The following is a 16,887-nucleotide window of genomic DNA, read 5'->3' as shown; positions in this document are numbered from 1 at the left end:
CTTCCTTCCTTCCTTCCTTCCTTCCTTCCTTCCTTCCTTCCTTCCTTTCTTCCTCCTTCCCTCCCTCTCTCCCTCCCTCCCTCCCTCCCTTCTTTCCTTCCTTCTTTCCTTTTCTTCCTCTCTTTCTACAGTTCTCTGCAGTATCTGGTATTTAACTGGGCTTCAAAAGATCCAGTTAACCAATTTACTTCACAACATTAAACTGAAGTCAGGACTACCAGCATGTGGAAGTATATCTGAACACATAGTGACTTGGGGCTTATTATAACTTCTTTTAGACAATAATCTTTTGCTGCTGGTAACTTCTATTTTTATTGACTTCTGATTATTGTCTGGGTGTGTATTAAATTTTTTAAAAGTCTTTTTGATGGCATATTTCCTATTTAACTCTGGTTTGGGATCTGAGCTCAGGCTAACTCCATTTACCCTGTTCTTGTGACATCAGGAAGTATTTTCTGATGAGGGGCATTCTTGTTGAAAGTTCAATCTCACCAGGCAGTGGTGGCACATGCCTTTAATCCCAGCACTTGGGAGGCAGAGGCAGGTGGATTTCTGAGTTTGAGGCCAGCCTGGTCTACAGAGTGAGTTCCAGGACAGCCAGGGCTATACAGAGAAAACCCTGTCTCAAAAAACCAAAAAAAAAAAAAAAAATTCAATCTTCTATTATATATTTTAAATATCAGGTTATATCCCAGTATCACATTCTATTCAAGATAGTTTGGATTCACATTTATAAAAAGGCAAAGAATAACAGTACATATGGGAAATGACCCGAGGACCATTGCCAGTGGGAAACTGAGCCCCATCTCAGGGGAACATGTTAGCTGGGAACACTTCCTTTGTTAGACTATCTATGTTTTATTCTTTGCTCCTCAGTGGAGAATTTAAGCTATACATTTGGATACTTAAGACAGCTTTAAAAACTTTTATACTAACAACTTAAGGATTATTTCTTAGAAGCTGGATGAATTCCTATGGATACTTTCCTTATTAATGTTCAGAGATCCACTTGGCTCTGTCTCCTGAGTGCTGGGATTAAAGACCTTTGCCTCTACAACCCAGCTCTCAAGAGACTACATGTGAACAAATACCTGCATCTGATGCTTTTAGAGCTGGAAGAGTTTTCTGGATTCATTTTTTGTATAAATCAGTGTACATTATGAATTTTAGATTCATTATATTCTGCTATCTTTGTAGAAATTTTATTTAACTTATTTAAACAAATATTAACTTAATATTTGATTATCGTCTTATACTGTGAATCATTGCTGTTGCTACTGTGTCAAAACAACCTGTTGTTACTAGTTGATAACAAAAGACCTCACTAAAGTTGCATGTGGGGCATGTGCTTATAATTTCAGGACTTAAGACTGAGGCAGGTTTATGAGTTCAAAGCCAGACTGAGCTATTAAAAAAAAAGAGAGAGAGAGAGGGTACTTCCCAAAAAGAGCAGAATGGACAGAGGGTTGTGTGAGAAAGTGTGTGTGTATGGGGGTTGGGAGTGGAGTGGGTGTGTCTAGTGTGTCTGAGTAGTTAGATCCTTGGAGCAGCACTTGTCATTCTAGTTTCCCTGAGAACTAGACAGTTTCAATGAATTAAAAAAGGGAAGGATTTGTGTAATTACTTTTGTGCCAGATGCATTGATGTGAGATTGAAGTAAATGACTTATTTGGTGATACTCATCTTTAATCCCAGCACTCAGAGGCAGTTCTGTGAAGTTCAAGGCTAACCAGAGCTTCATAATGAGGCTCTTACTCAAAAACCAACAACAAACAAACAGAAAACCAAAGACTCATCTTTTTTTTTTTTTTTTTTTTGTTTTCGAGACAGGGTTTCTCTGTGTAGCCCTGGCTGTCCTGGAACTCACTCTGTAGACCAGGCTGGCCTCGAACTCAGAAATCCACCTGTCTCTGTCTTCCAAGTGCTGGGATTAAAGGCGTCCGCCAGCACTGCCCGACCAAGAAGTATCTTTAAAGCTTGTGTCATATTGGAAGTCAGCTGATGTCTCACATAATAGGATCCAGAGAAATATAAGTTATGACTTTGTTTTTTTTTGTCTTCTAGAGTTATGCCCAGCCCAGTCTTCAGTATATCCAGGGACAGCAGATTTTCACAGCTCACCCACAAGGAGTGGTGGTACAGCCAACTGCATCCGTGACTACAATAGTTGCACCAGGGCAGCCTCAGTCCTTACAGCCAGTAAGAAATATTTCACTTGTTAACTCTCACTGGCTGTATATGTCTTTATAAAAAAAAAAAATTCTTTTCCCAATGTTTTTCGTAATTTATATGGCCACTTGTTTTACCAGACTACCATGAAGTGTCACATTCTGTGAAATGACTGCAATATGTATTGCATAGGATCCTTTTTGTTATTAATCCTGAATAATCTTATATTTTTATATATTGTTAAGTTTTGAAGTAATAATTTTTCTAGTAACAAGGCAGGGAGTGATGGTATTATATAACTATAGTCCCAGTACTCTGAAGGATCATGAGTTCAAGACCAGCCTGGACTACATAAATGAGTGGAAGGGCAGACTGGGTGTCATAGCCAAAATGCTGCCTTAAAAGAACTAATTTTGGGCCCAGCGAAGTAACTTTCGTAATATCTTTGCTATGCAGGCCTGACAGCCCAAGGTTGAGCCCCAAACTTCTGTAAAGGTGGAAGAGAAGAACTCTTCAACAAAGTTGTCTACTCCAGTACCCCACCCCGTGGTGACACACATGTGCCTGCACTCACACACAGTAAAATCATTTCCAAAATGCCCTCCCCCTCCCCAGTATCTCTTTCTATTTACTTAGTACTAAAATATGATATGTAATGGGCTACGTTAGAGATGTAGAATTATGTAACATACTTCACTTTGTACTTTGTATGATATTATCCTGAAACACATATAGAAGGATACAGTAAAATCTTGGTGAAATATTACGGTTTTTAATAAAATAGGATTGTAATTGGAACAGGAAGGACTAAATAGAAGTACTGTGATCACACTGTATTAGAACACCTAACAGTTCTGGCGAAGACTCAAAGCAGTCTGGTAGTTGTTAAATTTAAAGAAACAGGAAAAATAGTGAAGATAGTTAAAATGCTATATGTGAAACAATGGAAAATAAGCTATAATAAGGCTGTAAGGTAGTATTTGATGGCTTGCTATAAGTTGGGCTCTCTGGTTATAAACTGACATTCTAAATAAGGGAGAGGATGGTCACCATCTGTCTTAGTCTCCAGTCTGTTGCTATGAAGACACTGTGACCAAGGCAAAGCAACTTCTTCTTCCTCCTCCTCCTCCTCCTCTTCCTCTTCCTTCTGGGAGTGGGGCGTTCGGATACAGGATTTCCCTGTAACCTTGGCTGTCCTGAAACTCAAAACATAGACCAGACTGGCCTTGATATCATAGAGATCTACCTGCCCTTGCCTTCTGGAGTGCTAGGATTAAAAGTGTGTAGTACCACTGCTCAGCCTGTTTTTATTTGACAAGGTTACTCTTATAAATGAAAGCATTTAATTGGGAACTCAATTACATTTTAAGGCCACACCTAATCCTTCCTAACAGTGTCACTCCCTGGTGACTAAGCATTTAAACATATGAATTTATGGGAGCCATTCAACCACCACATCTCACTCTGTGGCCCTCACAGGCTTGTAGTCATATCATAGTACAAAACTACATTCAGTCCAACTTCAAAAGTCCTATATTCTCAACACTGTTTAGAAGTTAAAAATCTCTGTGAGACTCAAGGCAGCATCTTAACTCTAATCCCTTATAGCAGCCAAAGGAAAATGCAGGTCACATACTTTCAGCATATAGCTGCACAGGATATACATTTTACCATTCCAAAAGGGAGGAAAGGAGCATAATGAGAAAGTACTGAACCCAAGCCTAAAACCAGCCAGGCAAATTCCAAATCCTACATTACCATGTCTGCTCTCAAAAGCACTCTTGGTGTCCAGCTCCTTCCAGCTTTGTTGAATGCAGCACAATGGTGCTGGTTCAAACCCAGTCTGCAACTTTCCTTGATAGGTATCCCATGACTCGCCAAAGTCTTGGGATCTCCAGTAAAACCCCAGGTCATCTTCACATCTTCGTGAAATAGCTTCTGTAGGCCTCCATACAGGGATACCCTTGACACATGCCTGGCCATAGCTGCAGAAAGAGATTCTGCAACCCCTTTCTTGTGTCCTCGTCTTAGAAGCCAGAATCTGCCAAGTTCTGCCTAAGGAGCTGGGACTTGGCCCCACTGTTCAGTTACATCTGCATCAACTCTCTGTGGTGAGAGGAGTCTCCTTCACGGCTTAAGCTTGTCTTTCGTTCCTTTTCACAGGTCAGAAGCTTAGCTGGGTGGGGTCTTGTTCTGATGTCGCCATCCCATTACTCCACTTAGCATCAGGCTTCTCTTTAAACTTTTATGTCCTTGTGCACTGGACTTAGACTTCCTCTTGCTCCTTTTCTCCTCAAACTGTACATTTTTTTCTTTTTGTCTAGCTTGCTCCTTTCCAATATAGATCTGAATATGACTGATTATTAATAACCACACAACACAATCAATACTAGGTTGTCTTGTAATCTCTGTGAAGGCCATTAATCCAAAATTCAGTTTATCCTCAGGCAGACTTTTAGGGCAAGAGTAGAAAGCAGCGACATTCCACTCACCCACCCACCCCATTCCCACACCAAAAAAATGACAAGAATGGTCTCTAGGCCACCTTCTAATATTTTTTCTCTCTAAAACCCCTTGAGCCCGGCAGTCATCATATGCATGGCTCTCAGGGCCCTGTCTCTGCTCCTACAGCATGTCCCGGTAAGCCCTGCTTAAAGCATTCAACTGCTTTCCTAATTCAGAGTCCACATTGCACCAACAAGCAGCTTGGTCAGGCCAATCATAGCAATATCCTGCTCCTTGGTACCAACTTCTATCTCAGTCAGTGTTTTATTGCTATGAAGAAGAAAGCACTTTATTCAGGGGTGCCTTATAGTTTCAGGGGTTTAGTCAGTCCATTATCGTGATGGCAAGAGGACATTGCAGCATGCATTGTGCTAGAACAGTAGCTAAAAGCTACATGTTGATCCACAGGCTGAGAGGGAAACACTGGGTTAGGTATGGGCTTTTGAAACCTCAGAGCCCACTCCCAGTGCCTTCTAAATTATATGAGCCTGTGGGGACCATTCATATCAAATCACCATGCTTTGAATCCTATTCAGAATAGTCAAACTTTAGCTTTATTTTAAAACAAAAACAAAAAAACACTGTGGTAAACTTGGTGAGGTGGCTTGTACCTATAGTCTAGCACTTGCAAGACAGGAGAGTTAACATAAATTTTAAGCCTGTCTGAGGTATGTAGCAACTTCTAGGTAAAACCTTGTCTCAAAAAGAAATTTTTAAAAAGATATTTAAGGATTTGATTTGAGGAAGGATAGAACTGTTTCTAGATAGGGGAAGGATTAGTAATTTAATAATTACTAATAATTTGAAGTAATCTTAAGGGACATAGAAGCATGGTGGGGAAAGGTGATTTTGCTTGACTGCATAGACCTATGGTAATTAAGAACATGAGTCAGCTTCAGCTGGTTCTAAACGTCCGGCTACCCTAAATTGTGTAGGGATATACTAAAGAACGTACAAGCCAGGAATGTTCAAAGATACGTGATGGTTTAAAAGTGAAAGCATCTCATGTGGATCTGGAGGCTCAGATCTTTTCTTTCCTTAATATTTGATGCAAAGATAAAGCTGAAAGTTACTCTTCATTAATTGGTTTACATAAAAGGAACATTGAAAGGTCTATATATTAAGATGGTGATTATATTAATTTATTAGGGCTGCTATTACAAAAATATTATAGACTGTGCCTTAAACAGCACAAATTCATTTTTAATAGTTCTGGAGACTGAATATCTAAGATAAAGGTGACAGCACAATTAAATTTTCCTGAGAGCCTCTCTGCTTGGCCTTCAGAAGTGTCCTCACACACTCTTCCTCTTGTCATGTTGCTTTTTCATGGGTGCTTTTGACCTCATTGAACCTTAATTATCTTTGTAAAGGCTCTCTGTCTCCCACTAAGGTCACATTGGCATTGGGGTTTCAACACATGAATTTTGGGTTAACACTTTGGTCAGTTATAGTGATTGTTAGGTTTTTGAAAGTGTAGCATTCCTGGGGAGATAACTCAGTTGTTAAAAGTGTAGTTTTTTTTTTTTTTTTTTTTTAAAAAAAGCCGGGCACTGGCTACACAGAGAAACCCTGTCTCGAAAAACCAAAAAAAAGAGAGAGAGAGAGAGAGAGAGAGAGAGAGAGAGAGAGAGAGAGAGAGAAATAGCTGAAATTTCATAACTGTTTAAGCAGTACAGAAAAAAGTACAATAGATAAAATGTTACCATCCTGCTTTCCAGGTTAGTTTATGTACATCTGTGTCGAGTACCACATAGATTACAAAATGGCATCGAATCCTTGGAACTGTGAAGTTATTAACTACTGTGTGGGGACTGGGCGTCAAACCCGATTGTTCTGCAAGAAAAACAAGTGCTCTTAGCCACTGAGCTCTACTTTGGAGTTTTATCTGCCATTAGCATTGGCTCTTTTTTTGTCATTGCTAACTGGTTTGTTTGTATTAAAGCTGGTAAATGTTGATCTAAATGAGTTGTTAAATATTTTTATAATGTGACACCCTCAGTCATGGCTTGAGGAGGTCCCTAAGGATCTTGATATGTATTGTCTTGTTAACCGTTTCCCATAGTTTACCTTTCCTTTATCCTTTTTGAGGGAAACTAAATGTATACTTTTTTTTTTATTGCTTAAGTAGGCATTTTACCCTATTACGTATGGAAAGAAGTATCACTGATCAAAAATATATTTATATACTTTTTTAGCCTGAAATGGTTGTAACAAATAATCTACTGGATCTGCCACCTCCATCCCCTCCAAAACCAAAAACAATTGTTTTACCTCCCAACTGGAAGACAGCCCGAGATCCTGAAGGGAAGATCTATTACTACCATGTAATCACGAGGTAAGAGTTTCACTGGGTATCCCACATCTGATTTTACTTGGTCAGTTATGCTGCCAACATGAAGTTTGATATTTATTGGCTTCTCACTAACCTAAAGTTGGATTGCTGAATTTCTAGAATTCCATGTGGGTAAGGAAGTAAGGGCCACATGTGTATGAGGGGCATATACAAGTACAGCCACTCAAGGAAGTTCAGTCCGTGGTGATGTTCCTTGAGAATCATCCAAAGTGTGTTTTGTTTGCATTTGAAGCTTGCTGATTAGGCTATCTTGGGAGTTATCAAGCTCTAGATATGCGTCTACCTTTTTTCCCCCAGTGCTGGTATTACAGGCATGTCACAGACCAGTTTTTTATGAGGCTTCATGGGATTGAACTCAAGTTCTTCTGCTTATGCACTGAATACTTTGCCAGCTGAGCCATCTCCCTCTGTGTGCCCTTTGTTCCTTTTTGAGATGGATTCATGTAGCACAGGCTGACTTTGAATGCTTGGTCCTCCCTTCTTTGTCTCTCAAGTGCTGGGACTGGCAATGTGCACTACTATCCATGCCCAGCTTTAGAGTCACATCTGAAAGTGCGTGCCAGACTTTAGATAGACTTTGCCCTTTAAAAGTATGCTGTGGTATATCTACCCTATTGTATTTATTTAGAGTGTATATGTGCATGTGAACATGCCCTCTGTCCTTCATGTAGATGTCAGAGGACAACTTAGAGAAGTTTATTTTTTAATTTTATTTTATGTGCATTGGTGTTTTAATCTGTGTGAGGGTGTCAGATCCCCTGAAACTGGAGTTACAAACAGTTGTGAGTTGCCATGCAGTTGCTAGGAATTGAACCTGGAGCCTCTGGAAGAACAATCAGTGCTCTCAATCACTGAGCCATCTCTATAGCCCTGCACCTGTTTTGTTTTGTTTGTTTTGTTTTGTTTTGTTTTTTTAAGATTTTTCGAGACAGGGTTTCTCTGTGTAGCCCTGGCTGTCCTGGAACTCACTCTGTAGACCAGGCTGGCCCCGAACTCAGAAGTCTGCCTGCCTCTGCCTCCCAAGTGCTGGGATTAAAGGTGTGTGCCACCACTGCCCGGCCGTTTGGTTTTTCTTATATGAGTTCCAAGGACTGAATTCAGGTCATTAATTAGGCTTGTTTGAAAAGTGATTTTACCCACCAAGCCATCCCCACAGCTTCAGTGTTACTATTTTAACTATCACCTTTATGATTCTCTGTGATGGCTGGCTTTGGACCCTTACTACAATTCTAGCTTTATTTTTTATTTTTTTAAAAATCAAGCCATATGCCTTTAATCCCAGCATTGGAAAGTAAGTAGAGGCAGGTTGTCTAAATAGAGAGTTTCAGGAGAGCCAGGGCTATATAGTGAGCCTCTGTCTTGATTTTTTTCTTTTTTTTCTTTTTTTTTTTTTTTTTGCTTCAGTTACACAGTAGGTATAGTAGGTTACTGATCTCTTTGTCTGCTTTGCGTACTTTTAAAAACCCAGGATAAATCTAATACACTGAGCCATTTGAAAAGCAGACTAGATGTTGTTTTTCTTACTGTTGTCAGTACCTGGCTGGCATTACAACATAGTGCCTTCAAAAGTTTGATAAGATCAAATAATGTTAAAAATATATCTTTAGGCTAGTGCCATTGCCAAGGAGAAGCTATCAGGATAGATCTCTGTTTTACAGTTCTGACTTATCAGTGTCCTGTTGCATATTAAGTTTTTTAAACTCTATGCCAAGGCTGTCTGTTTTTTTTTGTTTGTTTTTGTTTGTTTGTTTTTAACCCATGACAGCTTGGCTGTTCTTACCTTCCTCTAGACAGACTCAGTGGGATCCTCCTACTTGGGAAAGCCCAGGAGATGATGCCAGCCTTGAGCATGAAGCTGAGATGGACCTGGGAACCCCAACGTATGATGAAAACCCCATGAAGGTGAGTGTAGCTTTTATGTGTCCTCATCATTTGAACATCTGTGTCCTTTCATTCAGTGAGGTTAGTAACCATATAGTTCTGTTTTTTTTTTCTCTTTGGAAAAATATGTCAAAGTTCAGGGCTAGAGAGATGGCTCAGCAGTTAAGAGCGCTGGCTTTTCTACCAGAGGACCAGGGTTCAATTTCCAGCCCTACATAGCAGGTTACAACTGTCTGTAACTCCAATTTCAGGTGATCTGATACCCTTACACAGACATACATGCAGGCAAAATTCCAGTGCATATGAAATTAAAAAAAAAAAAAGTCAAAGTTCTACTTTATCAGAGGAGAGATTGAAGTCAAAGAGAAAGGAAGACCATTTTAGACGCTGAAGGATGCAGGTGCATATTGACTTCGTACGGTACTTAAGGAATATATTTAGGAGAAAATGAGAGGCCCCATGGCAATTATGCTCCAATACTTCTTTATAACTTTTTAGTATATTAGTTTTTTCTTCTTCTTTTTTTGGTTTTTCGAGATGGGTTTCTCTGTGTAGCCCTGGCTGTCCTGGAACTCACTCTGTAGTCCAGGCTGGCCCCGAACTCAGAAATCCGCCTGCCTCTGCCTCCCAAGTGCTGAGATTAAAGGTGTGCACCACCACTGCCCGGCTAATTTTTTCCTTCTTGAGAGTGAGTTATATACATGATTTCTTTTTACTTGTACTTTATTTTTTGAAGCATAAACTGTCTAGCCCAGGCTATCCTCCACCTAGTGATCTTGCTGTTCCAGTGTTGGGATTACAAGCATGTGCCAATATTCTGCTTGTTTTGCCTTTTTAAATTGAATACTATAGTGGACATTGTAGTTCTGAGATTCGTTACATCTGGAATGAATTTAAACTGGTTATGTTAAAACTCATCAAAGGAGTCATGGAGATGTCATAGTGGATAAAGTACTTGCTGCACAAGCCTGGTAACCTAGGTTCAGGTCCCTCAGCACTCCTACAGTATGGGATGGGGAGACACAAAACAGGAGAGAGTTGCTTGGAAGCTCCTGGGCCAGCTAGGCTAGAGTACACAGCATACTGGCAAGAAATAATGACAGAGACCCTGCCTCAAGAAAAAAAATGGCCTCAAGAAAGAAAAATCAAACTATTGCATATGCGGTATGCCCATATTTAAACACATCATACACACAGGTAAATAATAAATGGATAATTGATTTTCACCAAAGGAGTCAGAACTGGTGATGGTTCACACCTGTCATTATTAAGTAGGAGAATTACAAATTTGAGGCCAGCCTTAAATATACAGCAAAATCCTGACTGGATGAAAACAAAAAATGAACCACAAGTGCTAGTCATGTGGCTCAGCAGGTTAAGGCACTTCCTTCTGAGGTAGATGGTCTGTTTGATCCCTGGAACCCAGGCTGGAAGGAGAGAACTAGCAATCAGGAGTTGTCTCTGGCTTTCATGTGCACGCTGTGCCATGTGTGCCCACAAAAGTTAAAAGATGATGATAATAGTAAACAAGGGAAGAGGCACCTTCTGATTCTCGAGAGAATAAAGCTTTCTTGTTTATTTAAGCTTTAAGGCAGAAGATACCATGGGAATGCTAGAAAAAAGAAAACAGGAAAAATTTTACTCTTCATTTCTTCCTCTGAGATAGTTACTGAGGTTAGAGGTGGTTTAAATATAAACCAATTACTTGCCTGTTTATATTACCCTTATTTATCAGCAAGATTAAATTATCTCCAAGGATGAATTACTTAAATCAGAAGTCATTCTGTGTGTTTTAAAACCTGAGGATTTTGGTTTTTCTTAAGGACACAAACGGAGGCACTTAACTTATTAAGGACAGGTAGAAAAGGGAAGAAAAAAAAAGAACAAGAATGAAAGGCACGTAGGAGTGGATCCATTCCTTTTATGTGTCGTTAACTCTTCTAGGAAATGTCTTGATTCCTGCACGGTGTGTTTGACAGGCATCTCATGTTGTGACCCTGGCTAGCCTGGAACTCTTCATAGACAGTGATCTCCATGCTTCTGCCTTCTACATACGAGCATATGTTGCTAGCCCAGACTGAACTTAATTTCTTCTCATTTGTTAGGTATCTTCCATATGAACCAAAGCTTTGGGAGAGCTTTGATATTTTAAGAATACAAAGGGATCCTGAGATCTAAAACTTTGAGAACTACTGTTTTAAGATTTATAATATGCGTATTATCTCACAACCAGCTTCTGTCTTTCACTATACCACACTCCTGTGATAATTATAATATAACTTATTTTTTCTGGGAGTGTAACTTTGTTATGCTCTTTCATTTATTTTCTCATGTTAGTGAACCCCACAATACATCACTACATTTCATTTTAAACTGTTAATGGTTGGATATTGCTGGGGTTAGGATTCAGGTTTGGACTAGAAGAGGTGTACATCGTTAGTGGTACAGGTATTTAGCATGTACGCATGTAGACTTGATTCTTTTCACCCATATCCACAGTAACACCCACAAAAAAGGTTGATTTAAAATGTTAAAAAAAATTAAACCTTTATTTAGGGAGATCCTGTTTTTATCTACTGTTTAGCATTTCCAATAATTCATTCTTTGGTGTAGAATTTTGTTTCCATCTGTGGTTTGTTTGTTTGGTTTTGAGACAGGGTTTCTCTGTGTAGTCCTGGCTGTCTGGAACTCACTCTGTAGACCAGACTGGCTACTTGGGTGCTACCACCACTCCGTTGGAATCATTTTCTTTTATCTTAAAGAATTTTCTTTAGTATTTCAGATCTACTGGTGATGAAGTTTTTGAACTTGCTTTGTCTGGGAAAAGAAAAAAAAATCTTATCTCTTTAAAAAATACTGAGTAGACCAAGTGTGGTGCCTTTAATTTCAGTACTTGGGAGGCAGAGACAGATGGATCTCTTTAAGTTTATGAATTTGAGGTCAGCCTAGTCTACAGAGTGAGTTCCAGGACAGTCAGGACTACACAGAGAAGCCCTGTCATTCAAAACAAAACAAAACAAAACAAAAGAAACACAAGAAACTAGTTCTGTTTTGGTACAGCAAAATTGAGCAGATCAAACGGGGTGGGGGGGAGGCAGAAGAGAGGAGGGGGGAGAGAGAGAGGCATTGATTCTCATTTGTTCTCATATTCTCACTGTTCTCATATTCCTCTACAGTGTATACAAACATAGTCCCAGAGAGTTATATACATTTAGGGTTTCTGTTTTTTCCTATAATTTGGTTTTTGTTTCACTTTTGTATTGAATAATAATCCATTGTGTGATTATACCACTGTTTACCCAGTTACTGCTGAAGGACATCTCACTTTGCTTCCAGGTTTGGTTTCTTTGGGTAAACACCTGGAACGTAATTGCTGAATTACATGGTAGGAATATGTTTAGCTTTGTAGGAAACGTTCAGACTCTTTTTTTTTTTTTTTATTTATGAGTACACTATAGCTGTCTTCAGACACACCAGAAGAGGGCATTGAATCTCAATGGGTGGTTGTGAGCCACCATGTAGTTGCTGAGATTTGAGCTCTGGACCTCTGGAAGAGCAGTCAGTGTTCTTAACCGCTGAGCCATCTCTCCAGCCCCCAACGTCCAGACTCTTATTTGAAGGGTGTTGTCACTGGATATAGAATCCTATATCCTATATCCTATATCCTATATCCTATATCCTATATCCTATCCTATATGCTATATCCTATATCCTATATCCTATATGCTATATCCTATCCTATATGCTATCCTCCATCGTATCCTATCCTAACCTAACCTAACCTAACCTAACCTAACCTATCCTAACCTATCCATATAGAAGTTTTACCTGCCTGTATGTTTGTATATCACAAGGCCAAAAGAAGGCATCAGATCTCCCAGGAACTGGAATCACAGATGATTGTGAGCTGCCATGAAGGTGCTGGGAATCAAACCCAGGTCCTCTGTAAGAACAGCCAGCACTTTTAACCAATGAGCTATTTCCTTAGTCCCTGGATACCTGAGTATAGAATTTTAAATTGATACTTCTCCCTCCCTCCCTCCCTCCCTCCCTTCCTTCCTTCCTTCCTTCCTTCCTGTGTCTGTCTGTGTATCTATCTATCTATCTATCTATCTATCTATCTATCTATCTATCTATCTATCTATCGACAGGGTCTTTCTACATAATCCTGTCTGTTTTGGTACTTGCTGTGTTAGACTAGGCTGGCCTCTTAACTCACAGAGTCCACCTGCCTCTGCCTCCTGAGTTCTGGAATTAAAGACATGTGCCTGGCCTACTTTCAGTTCTTAAAGATATTACTCTTTTTGTTTTGTTCAGACAGGGTCTTGCTCTGTAGCCTGATCTTGAATTTGATGTGGTCTTACTGCCTTTTGTTCCCTGAATTCTGGTAACAGGGTGTCACCACATCCTGCTTATAATTGTTCAGATGAGAAAGATGCGTTTCTTTGTTCTTCTTTATATATTATTTCTCTTCTATTTGATTTTCAACAACTTTTAACTTTTACTTTTCAGCTTTCTTTGTGTTTAACTTTCTTGTGATTGATTCTACTATTATGAACCTGTATTGATAATGTTTATCACACCTGCAAGTATCTAGCCATTATTTTTTCTATTCTGTTTTGGTACTGTGCTGTGCTTTCTCTGCAAGTCTCACTTTTATACATGTTGCTAGACAGCTGAATTTTTCATAGGGCACTGAATCTCTCATTTTATTTTTGTTTTCAGTTTGTGTAGTTCCTGTTGTCTTCACTTTAAAGATTACTGATGCTGCTATTTATAATAAGCTAAATTCATCCAGAGGGTTTTCAAGTTTCAAGTATGCTTCTGTTATAAAAGTTTGCTATTTTGTTTCAAGACAGGGCTGTCCTAGAATTTAGTATGTAGAGCAGACTGGTCTCTAATTCACAGACATGTTGCCTGCTTCTTCCTGTATGGGTGCTGAGATTAAAGATGTGTGGCAGCACACCCAGCTGTCTTAGTCTCTGGCCTATCATCTTTACGTGTCCTTGTGTTCCTGGTGTAAACTGTAGACCAAAGCTTTCTAGGCTCTGCTGAACACTTTGTTCAGACATGTGGATGAAGAGGCAAGTGTTCTGAGATCTTTCAGCCATTCTTTCCTTGGCGCGTAAGGGCAAAGGTTTGGGGTAGTCAGTCTTTGGATCCTTTTAGACTATGACAGGCGTTCGTCTAGATTGGATAGTTAGAACCTCCTTCAGTGTGTCGCTCTTAGCATGCGACAGGAAAAGGGCACTTAGAAGAAAGTCTCCATACCTTAAATTCCATTTGTATTCCCTTGGTGTCTTGATTTAGATTATAAGCCCTACAGAGCCATACCTTGCACCATTGTAACCCTTGCACCATTGTAACAAATTTTGGTCAATTCACAATCCTTGTATGATACATAGAGATTGAAAGACAGTTGAAACTGGGTCTTCCTCATCTTCAGTTTAAAATACTGCTGTAGTAGAAGTTTGTGCTGGGTGCTTTGAGGTGCTCAGTAATCATCTTTTAAGAATATATATCAGAGATGTCATTGGAATGGTGATTTTACCTGTATGGTTAAGGTCTGAGCATTTGAGACAAGTTTTGTAAAATCATAAAAAAATCAAAATTGGAAATAGTCAAAAATCTGGTATAGTAAGAATTTGGGTATATATGAGATACTGAGCAAGACAGAAACATAGAAGATTAGACTTGGCTGTGGGTCCTGGTAGAATTGCTTACCCAGTAAACATCATGCCTTGGCTTCTGTTCTGATCATAGTCCCAAAATGGCAAACAGAAACACACACCTCAGGAAAGTATGTCAAGAATAAATTGTCTGAGGTCTGCAAATGTGATTAACATGCAGCAGGTATTTGGGAACTAGGACATTTTTTTGATGCAGAGGACTCAATCAGATATGTGTCCCTCTAGTGAAACAGGCTTGTTTGAAATTGTGACAGATGAGAGTGCAGAGTGTTATTTTGGTCTAGCAGAGTAAGGAACTAAGAAGAGTCACAAAGAGACATTTGAGATGTATTTTTAAAGTTCAGCAAACCAAGTTGGATATGATGCTATACCCCTTTAATTCCAATACTGAGGAGGCAAAGACAAGCTCTATGAGTTTGAGGCCAGCCTGGTCTCAGATTAAGTTCCAGACCAGGCAAGCCTATGTGATGAGACCCTGTCTCAAAACAAACAAACAAACAAACAAACAGAAAAAAACAACAGAAAAGATTAAGCAAACTAAGAAGATAAAGAAGCAAAAATGGCCCAGTGTTACCCAGTTTAAGTATAGGTGGAGAAGATCTCATCATTTAGTTAAGTATCAGGAATGGAGGAGAGAGTGACAAGAAATTTGACAAATTCATTGTGGAATTTGAGCTTATTGGGTTCAGGATAGAAGTTGAGAAAACTCATTTCAGATATAGAAGCTTAAAAACGATAGCTTTATTTTTTAAACACTCAGGGAGGCAGCTAATTCGGCATCTGAACCATATCTCTAAAAGGGAGATTGTACAAAATTCTTTAAAAATGGGAACATAAAGTGACAGGAAAGCTGGAGGGACCTGCAGTATTATCCAATTGTAGTTTAATATTATGGGTTAAGAAAGAGAATACCATTGGAGACTGGGTCACATCCAGGGATCTAGGTTCAAGGTCCTTACTTAAGTCATACTCATATTTACACACCTTCATTAGATAGCAGCAATTTCTACATTCTTTACTGGTTAACAGACAATTAAAACATTTGGAAAAGTGTGATGGATGTTGGTTCCTAGGCCTGGGAGCATGTACTCATTTAAACTTACCAGCCAGATGGAGAAGTGTCCTTAAGATGTCTGGACTAAGACAACTGTTCACATCAGATGCTCTTCAGCTATAGGGAAGTTCCTAGCTCCCCTAGGGCCCGGAACCTTGAGTTTAGTTTCTCCCTGGAGTCTGAAAACAAAATGGTAGTACTTGCTTGCTCCCAAGAAACTGTTTGAGCCTGCTGCAGAATTCAGAATAGGAATGTGGATCACAATCCAATTAAGCTTATTGTGTGCCTCTGCTACTCACAGAATGTCCCCGTACAACAATCTAGGGGAAGGTATACAGTGGGCACAGCTCTGGAAAGTGCTGGGTGGTAGTAAAAGCTTTTGATGATTAGACTGAGCACCTATTAGAGCCTTCCTTCTCTGTTTCCCTCCAGTGTGTTCCCTACTCTTGACCATCTTGTACTCTCTTCCATCATCCATCATGTGGTGAGTGTTAAGTCAAACCTTCTTGAGACCTCAGAACCGATCCATGTTGACTGCTTGCACAAGTGAGAGAGCAGTGTACTTGCTTCTACCTCCTGGATTAACGTTCATCTCAAGGTTCCATAGATGTCCTGTGTTATAAAAAAAAAAAAAATTGCAGATGGTAGGCTCTGCAGCCAAGAGGTTTTTCAGTTGTTGATCCTGTTTTGTTTTAGAGTTGGAACTATTTGCAACATGGTTTCATACAATATCACTAATGAAAAAGGAACCCAAAACTCACATTTAGAAGAAGTGGTTCAAGTTCAAGTTATTTGGTTAGCGTTGTCTCTTACCAGCTCTAGGCCTGCCTTGCACTTGTAGGTGAGACATGTGGGTAGAGACCACTGGTTCCTAGTATTGGCTTAAAGAACTGTAGGTCCAGTGATTGTCTAACATCTGTTTTCCTCTGAAACTACCACTACTAGAATTTGGTTGGTGAGGGTCCCTTTTCTGCCGTTCCCTGCCCCCGATTCTTTTTTGCTTTTTCTTTTTGTTTTTTCTTTTCTTTTCTTTTTTTTTTTTAAACAAATTAAACAAAAGCAGCAGCTTTTTCTAAAAGCATCAGTGGAATGCTATTTGGTGTTTCTGAAAGTGATAGCAATTGTGTGGCAAGTTTCTGTGTTCTCAAGGACTTTCTTTCTTGGTAGTTAATATAATGTGCAGCCGTGTGTGTGTGTGTGTGTGTGTGTGTGTGTGTGTGTGTGTGTGTGTG

The 16,887-nt window shown here is 39.5% G+C and overlaps 1 protein-coding gene across 4 annotated transcripts in view; it reads left to right on the top strand.

Annotated features, from left to right (window-relative positions):
- Setd2 (SET domain containing 2, histone lysine methyltransferase) overlaps positions 1-16,887 on the top strand; it is a 91,239-nt gene that overhangs the window by 67,138 nt on the left and 7,214 nt on the right. For 2 of the 4 annotated variants that reach the window (XR_003713734.1, XM_028785359.1), the window contains 3 exons: positions 2,065-2,199; positions 6,873-7,012; positions 8,821-8,932. Coding sequence is in view for 3 of the 4 variants with exons in the window: in XM_028785359.1 (XP_028641192.1) it covers positions 2,065-2,199; positions 6,873-7,012; positions 8,821-8,932 (387 nt within the window). In the remaining variant the exon portion in view is untranslated. Of the gene's footprint in view, positions 1-2,064; positions 2,200-6,872; positions 7,013-8,820; positions 8,933-16,087; positions 16,140-16,887 lie in introns of all 4 variants that reach the window. The other 2 variants (XM_028785361.1, XM_028785360.1) reach the window with 2 other exon arrangements.

The sequence above is a fragment of the Grammomys surdaster genome, unplaced genomic scaffold, assembly GCF_004785775.1.
Source record: "Grammomys surdaster isolate TR1022 unplaced genomic scaffold, NIH_TR_1.0 125216, whole genome shotgun sequence".
Lineage (NCBI taxonomy): Eukaryota > Metazoa > Chordata > Mammalia > Rodentia > Muridae > Grammomys > Grammomys surdaster.
This window is presented reverse-complemented; position numbering and strand designations above follow the sequence as displayed.